The sequence below is a fragment of the Mustela nivalis genome, assembly GCF_964662115.1.
Source record: "Mustela nivalis genome assembly, chromosome: 18".
Classification (NCBI taxonomy): Eukaryota; Metazoa; Chordata; class Mammalia; order Carnivora; family Mustelidae; genus Mustela; species Mustela nivalis.
Window position 1 is genome coordinate 34716194 of NC_139037.1, and position 22166 is coordinate 34738359.

A 22166-nucleotide genomic window follows, 5' to 3' on the forward strand; every position below is an offset into this window, starting at 1 on the left:
AGATGTGAAATACAAACAAATTCAATCCTAAATAACAATTCTCCATCAACTCTCACTTAATCTGTTTCTTCAATTTCAGTATTTCAAACCCTGGGCTGGGAATGCAGAGGCGGTTTTAACCTATCTGGACAGCCCTAGGATGTGGCTTTACCTTTTGAAAGTACATTCTTCTTCAGAAGATGCTATTGCTATACTGGTTAAATTAATCCTTCAGAATGATGTGAGAATTCCAGTCCACACTACAGTGTTTTACCTTATCGGCCTGACGCATATAGCAGTAGAGAATTCCTCTCATACATTTTATAGCGGAGTGCTCCAGCTCATGGGTCCTTCCCTTGTCATCATCAATGCGCCTGGGTGAGAGAGATAACTCATGAAACAAATTGGAAATGCATTTGAAAAGGAAGCAGAGCTTTCGGTAATTAAGTATTTAACTATCTGACTAATCCTATGTTCTGGCGACATCTACTAATTCTGTAACAGTGAAACTCCATTTTCCCAGCAGATCAGCAGATGTAGAAATGCTGCAAAAAAAAAAAAAAAAAAAAAAAAAAATCCCAAGATGAAACTTGTGTTGATTTCTCCTTTTTTTAAGGAAGTAAGCCAATTGCTTCAGAAATAGCATACAATATTTCTACATTGACTTGGCTGAAACTTTAAAGGATATGATATATTGGAAAAATCTACCAAGAGATTTTTTGAATTTGCTGTTATAGAGTAGAGGCAATTTTTAGTATCAATCCCTTTAGGTTATGCAATGGCCACTTAGATTCAAGGCAACGCAGATTAAGGTGGACACATGCCTTCTTTGCTCTACCATATGTTTAATAATGTCAGGGTGGGCAGTTTAGTCAAGGATGTCTTCAAATAAACACATATCCAGTATGAAACATGATGTATTTGAGCAGTTTTATACTCCTGGCTCATAGTTTAAAATCAATCAACCAATGTTTATAATGTTGGCTTTCAAAAAGAAAAAAAAAAGAGCTAAAATCTAACCATAAAGCAAGGTTAAGATGTCCTTCTGTCCTTAAGTTCCTTTTTCACCATGAATCAAAAAGTAATGAGAGTTACCCACTACTGTAAATGAAAGTAACTTATTCATTGGTTCGCTAAATCTTAATGGAAATATCTGGCAATCATCCACACTTGATAAAAAGTGTCACTTGTCTCCTTAAAAAGTATACTACAATACCTCTGTTTCCAACTGCACACCTCATATACCAGTACTAGAAGGAATAATGATCATTTTAACATAGCATTGTCAATGTCAGGCAAAAGTAAGCTGTTATGGGGCACCTGGGTGGCTCAGTGGGTTAAGCCGCTGCCTTCGGCTCAGGTCAGATCTCAGGGTCCTGGGATCGAGTCCCGCATCGGGCTCTCTGCTCAGCAGGGAGCCTACTTCCTCCTCTCTCTCTCTCTGCCTGCCTCTCTGCCTACTTGTGATCTCTCTCTCTGTCAAATAAATAAATAAAATCTTTAAAAAAAAAAAAAAGTAAGCTGTTATTAGAACATCATTCCTCCCTTCAGATGCAAGCACCATGATTTTGCTCTATGCTTTATTTTTCTGTCTAATGTGCTACACAAGTGTTTTAATAGAGACAAATTATGGCACAGGTAACAGTGGACCAGGAATTGATAGCTGAAGTTAACAGCACACTTTGGATAGATTAAGCTCAATGAAATTTGTTTCCAATTCCTACTTCATCTAAAAACAAAAACAAATCGAGTTTTTCCAAATTTGTCTTTTAAAGTAATTCTCTGCCCCTAATTTCAACAACCATTTAACCAAAACAAAAATATTCCGAATAAATCACCCATTATAGAGTTCTTATATTTCAATGAACTTCTATTTCTCTGTTCTTTTGCAAATAAAACAGAAACCAGAAGAATATTTTTCTTCTGACTGAGAAAGTAAATGAATAGTTTTATGTGAGTAAAAACATTTAGGCAACAAGTCTACATATATTACCTTTTCAAAGATTTAAAGTGAATCTGATGATCCAAAATAATTTCTCTATTTTCTGCCAGGATCTGGCAATATTCTACTCTCTTTAACAAGCCCTGTGGAGGGGATGAGATAGGGGATGGAGTAAGCCTGGTGGTGGGTATTATGGAGGGCACGTATTGCATGGAGCACTGGGTGTGGTGCATAAAGAATGAATTTTGGAGGACTGAAAATAAAATAAGATAAAATTTAAAAACAAACAAACAAACAAAAAACCAACAAGCCCTGTGGATGTCAATTCAAGTTTTAATGGGCTCTGAAGAATACTTCTAATTTTAAAAAATGAATAATTAAAGAACTTTAAACTTCATCTGTGAATTTACTTATCATAAGATATGTGCAAATGTTGTTCAAATATTTCTACCATATTAAGTCCTGTTATTATACCTAAACTAGAATTCTGTACTTATAAATATAAACCAGTGAGAGAAACTGGATACTTGAATCCTGTCAGTGCATTATTTCCCTACAATCAAGCTTAAAGGAAAATAAAATCAATATTGTTTGGTTAAAAGAGTCACGTAACCTGATTGTTTACCAAAACTAGTTAGGACCACCTATTAAACTCAACTCCTTTAATAGCTATAAATCTAACGCTAGGAAGAAATGGGCTGATTTCCTGCAGGAAGTCTACCTCTCTCTTTCCCTTGGACAGTGCTGCAAATGCTTGCTATTCATTCTCATTCTTCCTATATATATATGCATATATATTTAGACAGTCTACACATACCCTTTCAAGTCAATACTCTTTTCAAAATATCACTTACTCTTCTCAAATATAAAAAGAAAACTTAATTCCATATTTGAACTCTAATTTAAAGTCATGTTTTTCTCTAGAAATTATATTAGAAACAAAAAACAAAAAAAATTACATAATACTTTTTAATAAAGCATAAAATACAGAATCAAAACTCATTTAACAGATTTTGTGTAGTTGAGTAGGTTCAGAAACAGTTTTAAACTGAATCCTGTAAACAAAAATAATAAACATATAATTAAATTAATTTTAACTATATAATAAAATATAAAAATGTTTACATTAATTACAATAAATACATAGTTATATATAATACGGCTATAATTTTAAATACTGGTACACTAGGGCCAAACTTGTCTTTAAAATAATTGCCTGAAAAAAATAAATAAAAAATAATAAAATAAAATAATTGCCTGGGTGGCTCAATCTGCCTTCAGCTCAGGTCATGATCCTGGGGTCCTGCAATCGAGCCCCATATCAGGCTTCCTGCTCAGCAGGAAGGCTGCTTTTCCCTCTCCCAATTCCCCTGCTTGTATTCCCTCTCTCAGTGTCTCTCTGTCAAATAAATAATAAAATCTTTTAAAAATATAAATAAACACTGGTACATTGGGAACTGCAACATGACATAAATATTTTATTATTTTTTTAAAAATGTTTTAATTAATTAATTTTGAGAGAGAGAGAGAGAGAAAGCATGACCGGAAGGGGCAGGGGGAGAGAGAATCCCAAGCAGACTCAACACTGAGTGCAGAGCTGGATGTAGGGCTCAATTACAGGAACCTGAGATCATGATCCAAGCCAAAACCAAGAGTCAGATGTTTAATTATCTGTACCATCCAGGCGTTCCTATAAATGACATTTTACAAAGTCAAACACGCTAGTCAATTTTTCTTTCCTCAACAAAATTATAATGTGGACCTGTAATATTATATTACATTCAAAATATTATACTATATTCAAAAAATTAAAGTGTATTTTTGCAAAGAAATCATCTTGTTGTCTCTAAAAACAAAATAATGACCATATCTGATTAAATAACACCAATTATATTCTTACATGCATGTAAAATATAAATGTGCATAAAATCTTTTTAAGCACTCACTACACACACACACAAACACACACACAGAAACAAATCCAAACAGATACGAGGTTTCAAGAGATTGTTAATAAGACTGAAAACCAATGCAATGAGAAAAATCAAATTACTCACAATTTTAAAAAATTAATAATTTTATATTATGCATTCATTAATAAAAAAAGGTAAATAAAAGTTTCTGAAAAAAAAATATTGACAGCTTAATTTTTTAAGAATTCTCCCTAATGTAATCTGTATGACTTCACTACCATTAACAAGGAGAATTAGAAACATCTAATAATTTTTTTAAAAAGTCTATTAATTTAACATGGAAATTCTCTAAACAAATCCTTTCATGATTTAATGTTGCAAAAGTAAAAAGGACTTAAATAATTCTGTGATAAGTACTCTTGCATTTCTCCAAAAGGGAAACAATTCCCTTGCTAGTAATTTAAAAAAAAATGTAATGCTTTACATACATAAGAAGATAATTATCCGGGAGTTAGTACATAGAGTATGCCCACAAAGAAAGCACTTGAAATTCTCTATCAAATATTTGAAGCTTTCTGGGAAAAGGCCTATATATTATATTTTTTCAAGCAAAATTCCCCAAAAATTTTATTCAGAAAAATTTCAGGTCCATAGAAAAATGAAAAGAATGTTATAATGAATAAACATTTTAATCTTCACCTGGATTCCCCAATTACTAAAATTAGCTTGCATTCTCTATAATTTTTCTACTTTTTGAAACTACAAAAATCACCACCCTCAGACACTTCAAAAATTTGTCTTCAAAGACATTCACCTTTAGAACGATATTATCATTATATCCAAGGAATTAAATATTGCTAGTAAATTATCTAATATATATACTATAACAAATCTATACAATTATACTCAAAATATACCTTCTAGGATTTATATTTTTGGTTGTTTTGTTTTTTAAGACTTTATTTATTTATTTGACAGACAGAGATCACAAATAGGCAGAGAGGCAGGCAGAGAGGGGCAGGAAGCAGTCTCTCCACTGAGCAGAAAGCCTGATGCAGGGCTCGATCCCAGGACCCTGGGAACATGACCTGAGCCGAAGGCAGAGGCTTTAACCCACTGAGCCACCCAGGCTCCCCTAGGATTTATTTCTAATGCATGATCCAATCAAGGATTGGATTTGAATTTCATGTTTATTTTTTGTTGACTAATATAACATTTTTTTCCTTTTTTTCATTTTTTAAATGAAGTATAATTAACATATAGTGTTACATTAGTTTCAGGAATACAATATAATGATTTAACAACAAATGTTACCCAGTGCTCATCAAGATAAGTGTACTCTTGATCTCCTTTATCTATTCTACCCATCTGGCAACCACCATTTCGCTATCTGCATTTTAAAGTATGGTTTTTGTTTTGTTTTGTTGTGGGTCTTTTTTGGCTTGCCTCTTTTCTTCTTTGTCCATTTGTTTTGTTTCTTAATTCCACATAAGTAAATCATATGGAACTTATCTTCCTCCAATTTATTTTACTTTGCATTATACCCTTTATATCCCTCCATGTTGTTGTAAATAGCAAAATTTCATTCTTTTTGGGGACTGGGTAATATTCCAGTGTGAGTTTCTGTGTGTGTGTATGTGTGTGTGTGTGTGTCACACACGTAATATATCTTCTTTATCCATTCATCAATGAATGGACACTTGGGATGTTTCTAGGCATGGAAACAATGATATTGTATCTACGACATTGCCAATGTTATAATAAACATTGGGGTACATATCTTGTTGAACCAGTGCTGTCATTTTCTTTGGATAAATACCAAGTAGAGGAATTGCTGAATGATATGGTAATTCTAGTTAACATTTTTGAGGAACCTCCATGTTTTCCACAGAGGTTAAACCAATTTGCATTCCTACCAACAGCACACAAGGGATTGTTTTTTTTATGCACATCCTCCAATGCTTATAATTTCTTGTTTTTTTATATTAGATTTTGAGAGGTATAAAGTGATATCTCATTGTGGTTTTAATTTGCATTTCCCTGATGATTAGTGATGATGCCCTTCTTTTCATATACCTGTTAGCCATGGGTACATCTTCACTGGACATACTGATCCTCTGCGCACTTTTTAATTGAACTATTTGGGGTTTTTTGTGTTGAGTGTTTTAAGCTCTTTATATATTTTGGATATTAACCCCTTCTCAAATATATCACTTGCAAAGATGTTGTCCCAATCACTAGGTTGCCCATTTGCATTGTTGCTGGTTTCCTTTGCTGTGCACATTCTTTTTATTTTGGTATAGTCCCAATAGTTTAATTTTGTTTTGGTTCTCCTGAGGAGATATAACTAGAAAAATGTTGCTATGGTCATTTTTAAAAAACTTGTTGCCTACGTTTTCTTCTAGAAATTTTATGGTTTCAGGTCTCACATTTAGGTCTTTAATCCATTTCTTGTGTGTGTGTGTGTGTGTGTGTGTGTGTGTGTGTGTGTGTGTGTGTGTATGGTGTAAGAAACTGGTACAGTTTTCATTCTTTTGCATGTAGCTGTCCAGTTTTCCCAGAACCATTTACTGAAAAGACTGTCTTTTCCCGACTGTACACTATTGTCTCCTTTGTTGCAGAATTAATTGACCATACAAATGTGGGTTTATTTCTGGTCTTTCAATTCTGTTCCACTGATCTATGTGACTACTGTTGTGATAGTACCATACTGTTTTGATTATTCTGCTTTGTTCTCTATCTGGAACTCTGCTATAGTGATACTCTCAACTTGTTCTTCCTTCCCAAGATCGCTTGACTATTTGGGGTCTTTTGTGACTCCATACAAATTTCAGGATTATTTGTTCTAGTTCTGTGATAAATGTGGTTGGTACTCTAATAGTAATTGCATCAAATCTGTAGATGCTCTGGGTAGTATGAACATTTTAACAATATCAGTTCGCCTAATCCATGAGCATGGAATATTTTTTTATTCGTATCATCTTCACTTATGTTCAGAAGTTATAGTGTTTGGAGTATAGGTCATTCATCTCCTTGGTTATGTTTACTACTAGTAATTTTATTCTTCCCTGTGCAAATGTAATTGGGACAGGTCCTTAATTTCTCATGTGGTACTTCATTATTAGAGTATAGAAAGCCAAAAGGTTTTTGTATATTAATTGTGTATTCTCAGACTTTACTGAATTCATTTATCAGTTCTAGGGGTTACTTGGTAAAGCTTTAATAGTTTCTGTTTCCTATATATAGCCTCTCATCTACAAATAGTTAAAGTATTACTTCTTTTTTTTCCAATTGGATACTTTTCATTCTTTTTCTTGACTAATTGCTGTGGCTAGGACTTCCAGTACTATATTGATTAAAGTAGGGAGAGTGGACATACATGTCTTGTTCATGATCTGAGAGAAAAAGCTCTGTTTTTCACCACTGAGTGAAAAACTGCAGATTTTTTTAACTGCAGATTTTTCATATATGGCCTTTATTATACTGAAGTATGTTCCCTCTAAAACTACTTTGTTGAGAGCTTTTATCATGAATGGATAATGTACTTCATCAAATGCTTTTTCCACATCTATTGAGATGATCATGTTTTTATCCATTCTCTTGTTGATTATATCACATTCACTGATTTGCAAATATTGAACCACCCTTGTATTCCTGAAAAAAATCCCACTTGATTGTTAATTTATTTTAATATATAGTTGGATTCAGTTTACTAGTATTTTCTTAAGAATCCCTACATCTGTGCTCATTAGAGTTAGTGACCTGTAATTTTATTCCAGTGTCTTATATGGCTTGATATTAGGGTACTGCTGACCTCATAGAATGAATTTGGAAGCTTTCCTTCATTTTCTACTTTTTTGAATAGTTGAGAAGAATAAGTATTAACTCTTCTTTAAATATCTGGTAGAATTCATCCTTGGAAGTGCTCTGGTCCTGGACTTTTACTGTTGGGAGTTTTTTTTTTTTTATTATTACTGAGTCCATTTCATTGCTAGTAATTGGTCTGTTCAAATTTTCTAATTCTTCCTGCTTCAGTTTTGTTAGGTTTTATGTTTTTAAGAATTTTCCACTTCTTCCAGGTTGTTCAATTTGTTGGCATATAGTTTTTCATAATATTCTTTTATAATCCACTGTATTTCTGTATTATTATTACTTCTACTTCATTTTTTATTTTGAGTCCTCTCCTTATTTATTTATTTATTTATTTATTTTTTGAAGTCTGGCTAAAGGCTTACCTACTTCATTGAGATTTATAAAGAACCACCTTTTGGTTTCATTAATATACTGTTTTTTAGTCTCTATTTCATTTATTTCTACTCTAATCTTTACTAACTTTGTTCTTCATTTTCTAGCTCCTTTAGCTGTTAAGATTTGGTTGTTTATTGGAAATTTTTCTTGAGGTTTTGCCCCTGTTAGAACAGATTTTGCTGTATCCCCCGAATTTTGGACTATTGTGTTTTCATTTTTTTTTTTAAGATTTATTTATTTGAGAGAGAGACATCATGAACAGGAGGGCAGAGGAAGGAGAGAGAATCAAATTCCACACAGAGTACAGAGGACTTGACCTCACAACCCTGAGATCACGACCTAAGTCAAAACCAAGAGTCAGATGCTTAACTGACTGACCCACCCAGACAACCTGTGTTTTCATTTTCATTTGCTTACATGTAGTTTTTTATTTCATTTGATGGATGAGCCATTCATTGTTTAGTAGAATGTTATTTTGTCTTCATGTATTTGTGTCACCTCATGTTTTCATTTTCATTTGTTGCATGTAGTTTTTTATTTTGTCAGATGACCCATTCATTGTTTAGTAGACTGTTAGTTTATCTTCATGTATTTGTGTCCCTTACAGATTTTGTTTTTGTTATTACTTCCTGGTTTCATACTGTTTTGGTCATAAAAGATGCATAACATTATTTTAGTCTTTTTGAATTTATTGAGATTTCTTTGGTGATCTAACATGTGATATCTCCTGGAGACTATGCCAGGCGCATTGGAAAAGAATGTGTATCCCACTTAATTTGGATGGAATGATCTGAATATGTTAAGCCCATCTGATCCAATGTGTAATCCGAGACACTCTTTCCTTGCTGATTTTCTGTCCAAATGTTCTATATTGATGTAGCTAGTGTATTAATGTCACCCACTATTATTGTATTCCCATCAGTTTATCCATTTGTCTATATTATAGTTTATGTATTTAGGTGCTCCCATGTTGGGTATATAAATAGTTACAATTGTTATACCCTCTTGTTGGATTGTTCGCTTCATCATTATGATCTCTTTGTCTCTTGTTATAGTCTTTGTTTTAAAGTCTATTTTGTCTGATACAAGTATTGCTAAACTAGCTTTCTTTTTGCTTGCATTTGCATAATAAATGTTTTTCTCTATCTACAAAATCAATTTACATGTGTCTTTAGGTCTGATGTGGGTCTCTTAGAGGTAGCATACAGATAATGGTCCTGCTTTTTTATCCATTCAGTTGCACTATGTATTTTGATGGAAGCATTTAGTCCATTTACATTTAAAGTACTTTATTGCCATTTTGTTACTTATATTATGCTTGTTTTTGTAGCTCTTCTCTGTTCCTTTCTTCTTCTCTTCCTCTTGAGTTTTATGCTTGGATTTCTTCCTCTTTATTTTCTGTGTATCTATTATAAGTTTTTGATTTGTGGTTACCATTAGGTTCACATATAACATCTAATGCATACAACAGTCTATATTAAGTTGATGGTCACTTACATTTGAATCCATTCGAAAAGCACTGAATTTTAACTCCCTCCTCCCCATGTTTCATGTATATGATGTCATACATAACATCCTTTTATTTTGTGAATCTCTTGACTGATTTTTATAGATACAATTGACTTTATTGCTCTCTAACTTTAGCCTCTGTACTGGTTTAATAAGTGATTAATCTAGTTTTCTCATGTTTGCATTTGCCTGTGAATTTTTTTCCTTTCATAATTTTCTTACCTTTGAGTATGGCCTTTTCTTTCGACTCAAAGAATTCCCTTTAATGACTTCTAGAAGGCTGGTTTAGTGGGGATAAACTCCTTTAACTTTTTTTCTAGAAAACTCACTCTCCTCCAATACTGAATTATAACTTTATTAGGGAGCATATTCTTGGTTGCAGGTTTTTCCTTCCATGCCACTCTCCTCTGGCCTACAAAATTTCTGTTGAAAAAATCAGCTGATAGCCTTATGAGGTTTCCTTATTTGTAACTGTTTTATTTTCTCTTACTGCCTTTTAAATTCTTGGTCATTACTTTTTGCCATTTTTATTATGTGGCCTGGTATGGACCTCCTTAGGTTAATTTCATTGGGGGCTCTCTGTGATTTCCAAATATGCACGTGTTTCCTTCCCTAGATTTGGGAAGTTTTTCATTTTATTTCTTCAAATAAATTTTCTACCTCCTAGGATCCCTATAAGGTGACCATTATTACATGTGATCATATTGCTGAAATTGTTTATTACAACTTTTTATTGTACTTTTTTTCTTTCTGCTATTCAGCCAAGTTGCTTTCCTTTACCCTGTCTTCCAGGTTGATCATCACATTCTTCTGCCACCTCTATCCTTATATTGATTCCCTTCAGTGTATTTTTTATTTCATTTATTGACTTCTTCATTTCTGACTGGTTCTTTTTTACATTTTCTTTTTGTTGGAGGCCTCACTGAAAGCCTCCATTCTTTTCTCAAGGCCACTGAGTATCTTTATGACCATTACTTTGAATTCTTTATCAGACATATTGCTTATTTCCATTTCATTTAGCTCTTTTGTTGTGGTTTTGTCCTGTCCTTCCAATTGGGTTATATTTCTCTATCTCATTTTGTCTAACTGGTTGTTTCCATGTATTAGAAAAGCCAGCTACATCACCTGCTCTTGAAAGTAGTGGCCTTATGAAGACAAGGTCCTGTAGTGCCCTATAACACAATGCTCTCTATTCACCAAAACCAGACACATCATTTAGTGGTGTCTCCCATGTGAGTTGTATGCAACCTACTATTATGGCTGAGCTGTATTTGCCTTCAGTCCTATGAGTTGCAATGGCCTATTTTGCCTATTGCTAATACACCAAGTAGGGTTTTGCCTCCGTATTGTTAAGGGGCCAGTTTGCAGCTGCATTTGGGGTTGTATTGCAATAGTGTCATCTATCAGACCAGATGGTTGCCCTCAGCCAACCTGCTGGGGCTGGTCACACTGACCTGTGTGAGGTCACACTGACCTACTTTTCTTGTCCCGACAGGTTTTTGTTAGTAGTTAGTGCTGACTGTAAAACCAGAATGCCTGGCCCCAATCTGTTTGCCAAGACTGCAGTAACACTGATTGGCAAGGCACTATCTCTGAGCTGCTAGCTATAAAGTTCAGCTGCTGGAACTATGGACTTACTAGGGTATGTGATTATCTTTTTCCACTCGCCAGGGCAGGAGTCACTGTAAAATGGTAGGAGTCTCTCCCAGGAGTACTTGTAGGGTATTTTGTGGCAGGAGGCACTCTGGAGATATTCCTGACAAATGGACCTGGTTGGATGGAACAGATGTCCAGGAGAACACAAGGTCAGGGCACTTGGAGCTAGCAAGATAAGTGGAGAGTATTTTTGCTGGTTCTACAAGTGTCCCACGTTCTAAGCTGTGTAGGGGGAAAGAAATGGCACTTGCCACCTCTTTTGATCTTGGAGAAGTCTCCTAAAGATCCTGCACCTCTAGCACTTATTCTGATATTAATAAATAAATCTCCTTTATGGACACGCCAAAACTTTTTACAACTGTTCCTTCTTTGCTGTATCTCAACCATGTTACTTTTGCTGGATCTTTCTTTTCTTTTCTTTTCTTTTTTTTAAGATTTTGTTTATTTATTTGACAGACAGAGATCACAAGTAGGCAGAGAGGCAGGCAGAGAGAGAGGAAGAAGCAGGCTCTCTGCTGAGCAGAGAGCTCAATGAGGAGCTCAGTCCCAGGATCCTGGGATCATGACCTGAGCCGAAGGCAGAGGCTTTAACCCACTGAGCCACCCAGGCGCCCCTTATGTTGACTCCTTAAAGGCAGGAGCTCAGTTTCCTATCACATACCAGTTATCCTACAGCAAAATGTACTATTTTTTAATGTAAGAACGGAACCCTGCTAATTGTAAAAACTCCTGAAGTTAAGCCCCATACATTTATCTAAGCCCAGTGTTATAGGGACTCATCTTGCCAGTGAGGGTCCCCTGTGCCTGGAGTACCTGGTATGGAGTCTGATCCTCTCACTTCTCTGTGGTTATGGTATCCCTCTCCTTTGTGGTTAGTCTCAAAGGGGGTTTGACTCCCACCCATGTCACTGCCCTTCCCACTCTTTTTGATGTGGCCTCCTCTCTACAATTAACTGTGTAAACTCTTCTGTCAGTCAGAGAACGAAAGCACAAAGACCCGTTTCCACTGAGCCCATCCCTCTGACAGGGAGCAGGGTACCTCTGCCCAAGCAGGGTTGTGTGAGAAACAGTGTGGCAGGCTTCTCCCCAAGAAGAAAGTCTGGAAGAGGAAGAGGACGACAGCCCTAGAATCCCAATAAAAATGTAAAATCCCTACACCAGGAGAAACTACTATATAGAGCTCCAAGCATTGTCTCACAGCTTGTTATTTTTCAGAACCAAATCTCTTTTTCTTTTTATTCCTTCTTTTATGCTTCTTCTGAATTTTTTTGACCTTATTCTCATTATAACTAGATGTTTAATATATCAACTTATATTTCATAATAGCTTTTTAACTTGTACTTTTTCACACCTATGTATTTTTTTTATCACTATATGCTTCATTGCAGTCCTTTTTCCCTAATCAGTATTACCTTTATATATACACAAGTTTTACTTTCCCAGTAATTTTGGTAAGCAGTGTCCTCTAACAAACAGACCAAAATACACCCAGGAACACTGGAACAACCTACACTGTCCACACTGAGAGATTACAGCCCCCTTTACTTTATCTCACCCCTGCCTTTTTTTTTTTTTTTCCCACCCCTGCCTTTTAAAAATTTTTTGTTTTAAATTTTTTATTTTAAAATTTTTACTCTTGTGTTTCACCTTGGCTTTGCTTCTTTCGGTGGTGGCTTCCAACCACTCTAGATTTTCTGAGGGTGCATCTTGCTTGGTTCACATTTATTATTTTGGACTCTGACATTCCCTCAACCCTCCCTCAACAGGAATGAAATCCCAACAAAAATAAGAACCAGAGACGATGTCCTCTGCCACAGTTCTAATGGACATGGATATAAGAGGTAGAATTCAGGATAGCAATTATAAAGTCAATAGCTAGGCTTTAGAAAAGCATTAGTGACAATACAGAATCTCTAAGGGCAGAAATGAGATCTAATCAGGCTGAACTTAAAAATGCTATAAATGAGATACAGTCAAAATTGGATGATCTAACAGCCAGGGTAAATGAAACAAAAGAATGTATTACTGATCTACAAGATAAGCTGAAAGAAGGGAAGATAGAAACCCATGAGAACAGACGTAGAGAGATCAGCGACACAATGCAAGGTTCCAATGTCAGAATTATTGGGATCTTGGAGGGGTAGGAGAGAGAGGGAGGACTAACAGGTATATTTGAGGAAATCATAGCTTAGAACATCCTAATCTAAGGAAGGAAACAAGTATTCCTGACAGAGAGGCAGAGAGGACACCTCCCAATATAAATAAAAACAGACCAACATCCCGGCATATAATAATGAAGCTTGCAAATCTTAGAGCCAAGGAAGCTATCCTGAGAGTAGCAAGGGGGAAGAGAATTCTTAAATACAAAGGGAAGAACATCAGAATAATAGATCTGTCCAGAGACCTGGTAAGCCAGAAAGGTCTGACAAGGCATATTAAGAGTACTAAATGAGAAGAAAATGCAGGCAAGAATACTTTATCCAGCAAGGCTGTCACTCAGAACAGATGGCAAGACAAAGAGCTTCCAGGACTGGCAGAAACTGAAAGAATATGTGACCACCAAGCCAGCCATGAAAGAAATATTAAGGGGGATTCAATAAAAGAAGAAAGACCCCAAGAGTATTATAGACCAGAAATCTACAGAGATGATCTATAGAAATAGGGACTTTACAGGCAATACAATGGCACTAAATTCATGCCCTTCAATAGTTACTCTCAACGTGAAGGGCCTCAATGCTTCCATGAAACAGCACAGGGTTGCACACTGGTACAAAGACAGAACCCACTCACATGCTGTCTACAAGAGACTCATTTTGAAACTAAAGACACCTCCAGATTGAAAGTGAGGGGATGGAGAACCATTTATCATGCCAACAGACATCAAAAGGAAGCTGGGGTGCAATTCTTGTATCAGACAAATTGGATTTTAAACCAAAGACTGTTGTAAGAGATGTAGAGGGACACTATATCATACTTAAAGGGCCTATCCAACAAGAAAATCCAACAGTTGTAAATACCTATGCCCCCAACATGGGAGCAACCAACTACATAAACCAACTCTTCACCCAAATAGTCATATTGATAATACTATACTAATAGGAGATCTCAACACTCCACTCTCAGCAATGGCCAGATAGTCTAAACCAAAGATCAACAAAGAAACAAGAGCTCTAAATGACACATTGGACTAGGTGGACTTTGTAGATATATACAGAACATTTCCCCCTGAAACAACAGAATACTCATTTTTCTCAAGACTGAGATTATTCCCTGCATATTTTCAGACCAAAATGCTTTGAAACTGGAACTCAATCACAAGAAATAATTTGGAAGGAATTCAAACACTTGGAAGTTAAAGAGCATCCCGCTATAGAATGAACAAGACAAGCAGGAAGTTTAAAAAGAACTTAAACAATTCATGGAAACTAATGAGAATGAAAACATATTGGTCCAAAACCGATGGAATACTACAAAGGCAGTCCTAAAGGGGAAATACATAGCCATCCAAGTCTCTCTTAAAAAAGTAGAAAAGTCCTAAATGCACAGCTAACCTTAGACCTAAAGGAGCTGTACAAAGAGCAGCAAATAAAACCTAAAGCAAGCAGGAGAAGAGAAATAATAAAGATTAGAACAGAGATCAATGAAATAGAAACCAGAAAAACAGTAGAACAGATCAACAAAACTAGAAGCTAGTTCTTTGAAAGAATTAATAAGGTCCATAAACCTCTGGCCAGACTTAACCAAAAGAAAAGGGAAAGGACCCAAATCAATAAAATCAGTAACAAAAGGGGAGAAATCACGACCAATACCAAGAAAACAGAGACAGTTATTAGCACTTATTATTAGCAGTTATATGCCAACAAGCTAAGAAATTTGGAAGAAATGGATGCATTCCTGGAAACTTATAATCTATCAGGACTGAAACAGGAAAAAATAGACAATCAGAACAGACCAATAACCAGCAAGGAAATTGAAACAGTTATCAAAAGCCTCCCCAAAAACAAGAGTCCGGGGCCAGGTGGCTTCCCTGGGGAATTCTACCAAACATTTAAAGAGATAATACCTATTCTACTGCAGGTGTTTCAAAAAATAGAAATGGAAGAAAAAAGTCCAAACTGTTTCTGTGAAGCCAGCATTACCCTGGTCCCCAAACCAGGCAAAGACCCCCAAAGAAAAGGAGAACTGCAGAGCAAAATCCCCGATGAACATGGATGGATGCCAAAATACTCACCAAGTTCCTAGTCAATAGGATCCAACAGTACATTAAAAAAATTATTCATGGGTGCCTGGGTGGCTCAGTGGGTCAAGCCTCTGCCCTCGGCTCAGGTCATGATCTCAGGGTCCTGGGATCGAGCCCCACATCGGGCTCTCTGTTCAGCTCTCTTTCTGCCTGCCTCTCTGCCTACTTGTGATCTCTCTGTCAAATAAATAAATAAAATCTTTAAAGAAAAGAAAAGAAAAAAGGATTATTCACTACCACCGGGTGGGATTTATTCCTGGCATGCAAGGGAGATTCAACAATCGCAGATCACATCAACAAAAGAGGAAACAAGGACCATATGATCCTCTCAATTGAGGCAGAAAAAGCATTTGACAAAATACAGCATACTTTCTTGATTAAAAACTCTTCACAATGGAGGGTTAGAGGGAACATACCTCAATCTCATAAAAGCCATCTATGAAAAGCACACAACAAATAGCATTCTCACTGGGGAAAAACTGGGAGCTTTTCCCTTAATGTCAGGAATAGGGCAGGGATACCCAATCTCACCACTTTTGTTCAACATAGTAGTAGAAGTCCTAGCCTCAGCAATCAGACAACAAAAAGAAATAAAAGGCATTCAAATTAGCAAGGAAGTCAAACTCTCACTCTTCATAGAGGACATAATACTTTATGTGGAAAACTCAAAAGACTCCACCTCCAAATCACTAGAACTCATAAAGCAAATCAGCAACGTAGCAGGATACAAAATCAATGCACAGAAATCTGTCACTTTCCTATACACTAACAATGCGACCGAAGAAAGAGAAATTAAGGAATAAATTCAGCTTACAACTGCACCAAAGACCAAGATACCTAAGAATAAAACTAACCAAAGAGTTAAAGGATCTACATTCTAGAAACCACTGAACACTTACGAAAGAAACTGAGGAAGACACAAAGAGATGGAAAAACATTCCGTGCTCATGGATTGGAAGAATAAACATTGTGGAAATGTTTATGCTGTCCAGAACCATCTACACTTTCAATGGAATCCCTGTCAAAAGACCATTGACATTTTTCACAGAGCTGGAAAAAACAATCCTAAAATTTGAATGGAGCCAGAAAAGACCCCAAAGTGCCAGGGAAATGTCGAATAAGAAAGCCAAAGCTGAGGGCATCACAGTGCCTGACTTTAAGCTATGTTACAAAGCTGTGCTCATCAAGACAGCACGGGACTGCACAAAAACAGACACACAGATCAATGGAATGGACTAGAGAGCCCAGAAATGGACCCTTAACTAACGGTCAGGAAAGAGTATCCAATGGAAAAAGACAGTCTCTTCAATAAATGGTGCTCAGAAAATTGGAGGGCTCCATAGAGAAGAATGAAACTGGACCACTCTCATATACCATCCACGAGATAAACTCAAAATGGATGAAAGACCTCAGTGTGAGATAGGAATCCATCAAAATCCCAGAGAACATAGGTGGTAACCTCTTTGACAATGGCCAAGGAAATTCTTTCAAGAACATCTTCAAAGGCAAGGGCAACAAAATTAATAATGAACTTTTGGGACTTCATCAAGATTAAAAGCTTTTGTACATGAAAGGAAACAATTAACAAAACTAAGGCAGTCCACGGAATGGGAGAAGATATTTGCAGATGACATTACAGAGAAAGGGCTGGTATCCAAGATGTATAAAGAACTTCTCGGGGCGCCTGGGTGGTTCAGTGGTTTAAGACTCTGCCTTTGGCTCAGATCATGATGTCTGGGTCCTGGGATTAAGTCCTGCATCAGGCTCTCTGCTTGGCAGGGAGCCTGCCTCCGCCTCTCTGCCTGCCTTTCTGCCTACTTGTGATCTCTATTGCTGTCAAATAAATAAATATATAAATCTTTAAAAAAAAAAAAAAAAGAATTTCTCAAACTCAACACCAAAATTATCAAATAATCCCATCAAGAAATGGGCAGAAGACATGAACAGATACTTCTCCAAAGAAGAAATAGCAATGGCTATCAGACACATGAAAAAATTTTCAACATCAGGAAATCCAAATCAAAACCACAATGAGATACCACCATACAATAGTTAGAATGCAAAAATTAACAAGGCAGGAAACAACAAATGTTGGCAAGGATGTGGAGAAAGGGGAACCCTCTTACACTATTGGTGGGAATGCAAGATGTTAAACCACTTTGGAAAACAGTATGGAGGTTCCTTAAAAAGGGAAAAACGAGCTACCCACTGACCTAGCAATTGCACTACTAGGTATTTACCCCACAGATGTTGTGAAAACAAGGGGCAAATGCACCCCAATGTTCATAGTGTCCACAGTAGCCAAATTGTGGAAGGAGCTGACATGCTCTACAACAGATGAATGGATAAAGAAGATATGGCTCAGGGAGTCTGGGTGGCTCAATTGTTAAGCATCAGGCCCAGGATACTGGGATTGAGCCCCGCACCAGGCTCCCTGAGCAGTGGAAGGCCTGCTTCTCTCTTTCCCACTCCCCTAGCTTGTGTTCCTTCACTCACTGTGTCTCTGTCAAATAAACAAAATCTTTAAAAAATAAAAAACTTAAAAAAATAAAAAGAATATACAGTTCATATAATACAATGGACTATTACTCAGCCATCAGAAAGGATGAATATGTATCATTTGCAACAACATGGAAGTGACTAGAGGGTATTATGCTAAGTGAAATAAGTCAATCAGAGAAAGACAATTATATTATTTCACTCATATGTGGAACATAAGGAATAGCACAGAGGGCCATAAAAGAAAGAAGGGGAAACTGAATGGGAGAAATCAGAGAGGGAGACTAACCATGAGAGACTATGGACTCTGGGAAATAAACTGAGGGTTTTGGAAGGGACTAGGGTGGGAGGATGGGTAATTAAGGAGGGGTCATGATGTAATGAGCACTGGGTGCTGTATGCAACTAATATACTACTGAACACTAAATCAGAAACTAATGATGTAGTATATGGTGGCTAACTAAACATAATTTAAAAAGTATATGCATATGTCTCACCTCCAGATAATTAATATTCAGAAACCTAATCTTAATAACAGTTAAAATGTATTACTATAGACTATGAATCAGGACACACATTGGATGTTTTCCATATATAACAAAATAAAGTAAGAATATATTTTATATTGTGAAGGGATTTTTTTTTAAAAGATTTTATTCATTTATTTGACAGAGAGAGAGAGAGATCACAAGTAGGCAGAGAGAGAGAGACGAAGGAAAGCAGGCTCCCTGCTGAGCAGAAAGCCAGATGCGGGGCTCAATCCCAGGACACTGAGATCAGGACCTGAGCCGAAGGCAGCGGCTTAATCCACTGAGCCACTCAGGTGCCCCGGGGATTTTTTTTTTACTTTATAAAATAATTATTTGACTTATAGCCTTATTTAACAAATGATACCTCAGTGGAATTGTAGGGGGTAAAATTCTAAACTGGGGTGGGGTGCAATGGGCCTCAGCCCTGCTCTATCATTAACTAGTTGTGTAACTTTGGATAAATCTGTTAACTACCTGGGCCCTAGTTTTATCATCTGCAAAATTCGATCAGCCATCATGTCCCCCTGATTGAAAGCAACCAAGTCAAGGAGAATGGGGAGATCATTCTGCCAAAAACAAATGATGACTTAAATATCTAGAGATGAAAAAAATTTTGGTGACAAAATCATAAAATGTCAGAATTAGTCTTGCATAAACTCTTAAGAAAACTTAAATATTTAGAGGCCTAGATAGATATGAGCACTCACAGATTACACAGTAAATCAGCAGCAAAGCCCAACAATTGCCCAATTTGTCTTAGGCCAACAAAAATCTATTATCCAGACTTAAAGTTACTAGAAGCAGACACACCAGCTTACCTGTATGCAAGAGCCAAAGCCCAGATCCCAGCAGCGCAATACAGACTGTCATGGATTTTTGCCTTCTGATCATCACCGCATGTTTTAGTGGGAAAGAGACCTGTGGTTGGACTTTGATACAGTAGCAATGTTGACTTGACTGGAATGGAACACAAGAAAAAGAATGAATTGTACAGCCATCCATTTTCCTTGGGCTGAAGATCTTAATCTTTAGTTTCCTCATTCTACTTTTGACATTTCTGTTGTTCCTGAATTTACCTATAATATGCAATTTTTTAGCATGCAGAAACTGCTTCATGTAGATCACTCCAACTTAAGTGGGAATCCACCCTGAAGGAAGGGTATTTCTACTTTTGAGGAAAGAACTCAGCTAATTAGCAATTAAAAATCTTTTAGCATAGCCTACCTAATGTCAATAAGTGTAGTAAGGCAACATCAGGTACAGAAAAGAAAAAAAGACCAATAAAAAAGGATATTTTCAACAACAAGTTCAATAGGGAAACAAAGCAAATGTACAACAAACAGTGGCATTAGTCGCTAAATCCAAATCTTGTTTTCCACTGATGACTAACTTGTGTCCTGTCTTCAGAGGAATGTATTCATTTTATTTTAATATTATATATATATATATGTATATATTTATAATATAATATGACATATTATATTATACAGGCTGGAGATATAGTAACATGTCAAAATCAAATCTTATCCTTATATGACATGAAAATAAGTAAATAAATATTTGGAAAACATTTTACTTAAAAAACTGAAATTAATGCTTTATTACCCTTTATAAAAGAGCCTTGAAATATAAATATACACCCACCAAAACTACATTTCCTAAAAGTTATTTTTTCCTAACTATAAATTTGTTTTTCCATAAAATACATTTAATTAATCTAGATTGGCATATGCCACCTTTTTTTAGAGCAATTTTTTAAGGACCTAAAGCACTCTTCTCCTTCAAAGACTTAAAGAATTTCTTTTTCTTTTTCTCAGACAAAACTGATGTTATCATTACCATTTTTTTTTTCAGAATACCAGTATATTTATCATTTTTCCCCGAGCAAAGAATTAGTCCTTATAGTCTGAAGTAAACAACTGGCATTTCTTTAGAAAGGTATTTAAATTTCTTTATCTAGTCATGGCTACAATGATAATAGAAGGGCCACATAAGAATATATTCCAAAATTGTGACCAAAATAACATGAATTAAGGTTTTACGTGAGCTAAACACAAACAACAAAAAACCCTTATCTTAGGGGAAATAAATTAATTTAATTTAATATTATTTTCCATACAAGCCCATATAAATAGCACAAGAAGAAAACTGGCAAAAATTAATAAGCTTTTCTAACTTAGAGTCTGATGAACAAAGAGGAATCCCGTGCATACATATCTCGAAGTCAATTTTCAAAAGCAGAATCTGCCAGGCTGCCTTTGGCAAAACAATAACAAATAAAATAGGGAACCATTTTTTTTTTTTTTTTAGTAATACTAACCTGAGGTTATCTTGTGTCTCTCAGTGAATTAGAAATAGATACAAAAGCCTTAGGACTACTTGGGAACCAAGTATAGGTAAATGAGGAAGGAACACGTCTACAAAATCATTATGTAAAGTAGTAATCAAGAAGCAGCCTCTAGTTCTCAAATCTGGTAATGTTTAGGAGGGCTAAAAGGACACAGAGGACATTGGTGATGGTTTTAAAAATTATTCAAGGGACAGATGACTTGCTGGAATTCTTTTATAGTCCCAGTATCAATATGCAATTGGAATATATAGCTGCCTCAGCAATGACATTATCCCAACATCCCAATGAAAGAATATCATCATGCATATAATATATGCAATAGAAGGCAGGGTAAATACTAATGTTAACTACCTAAGGACACATTTTCCTCAAATTTTGCTTACCAATTCTGTAATAATGATCCAGTTTATCCCAAAGAGTCTCATTATCAGGTCTCGGAAGATTAATGCTTTTAAGAGGTTCATAAACTGAGCCTAAAAGAAAAATGAAAACCCACAAATGCAATCATTTTCACTGAGATAAACAAAGAAAACTTCTAAATAAATGAAAAAGCACTACTTAATCTAATTTTCATTTTTATATGTGAACTACTACATTGTATTACTGGTCAAGTTTTTGGTAGGGGAAGAAGAGAGAAGAAATCGCCCTTGCAACAAGTATAGAAGAGTTTTAAATGTTACGGAAACCCCACCCTCACCCCTGGAAGTTAATCTAACTGACATATATATATATACATATACTGATCCCAACAATTCAAATACCAGTAATACTTATGTGCTAGTCGTGAATTCAATAATTTTAGTTCCTGTTGAGAAATATCTACTTAGAATGCTCTGAAATCCAAAACTTATTCTTTATGCTCATGATCAGGCAGCTTTCTGTCAAATGATCATATCCCAAAAACCTCAAGGAAAAAGAGAATGCTAACATGTTCTAAAGTCATACACTCCATGAATATTCAGATAGTTTTCATACTGAAATTCTGAAGCCTCTACTTTCTCCTAGGTAGATAAAACTCATGCCTTATTATCTGGACTAAAGCAGAAACCATTTCTACTTCTCAGCCATGAAAACTACTCCAACGTATTAGCAGAGCATACTGCTCAAAAGCTACAGAATACATAATAATTATGATAATTTGCCACAAAATGGATACAGAAAATTGTTCACTTGACTAGTGCGCATTCTCAACTACTGACTGAAAGGAAGACACCTGAACCTCCAGCCATCAGACTAAGTACTGTCTCTCATTCTTGTTCAAAGCACTCAGAAATTATAAACATCTCAAGGTCACAACTAA

General features: G+C 35.8%; 1 protein-coding gene across 4 annotated transcripts in view; it reads right to left on the bottom strand.

Moving 5' to 3' along the window:
* Window positions 1–22166, bottom strand: part of PHKB (phosphorylase kinase regulatory subunit beta) — a 233927-nt gene that overhangs the window by 183757 nt on the left and 28004 nt on the right. For all 4 annotated transcript variants that reach the window (XM_082711007.1, XM_082711005.1, XM_082711004.1 and 1 more), the window contains 3 exons: window positions 21250–21339; window positions 19335–19473; window positions 254–353 (listed from right to left, as the gene is read on the bottom strand). In XM_082711007.1, the coding sequence (XP_082567133.1) occupies window positions 254–353; window positions 19335–19473; window positions 21250–21339 (329 nt within the window). The remainder of the gene's footprint in view (window positions 1–253; window positions 354–19334; window positions 19474–21249; window positions 21340–22166) is intronic.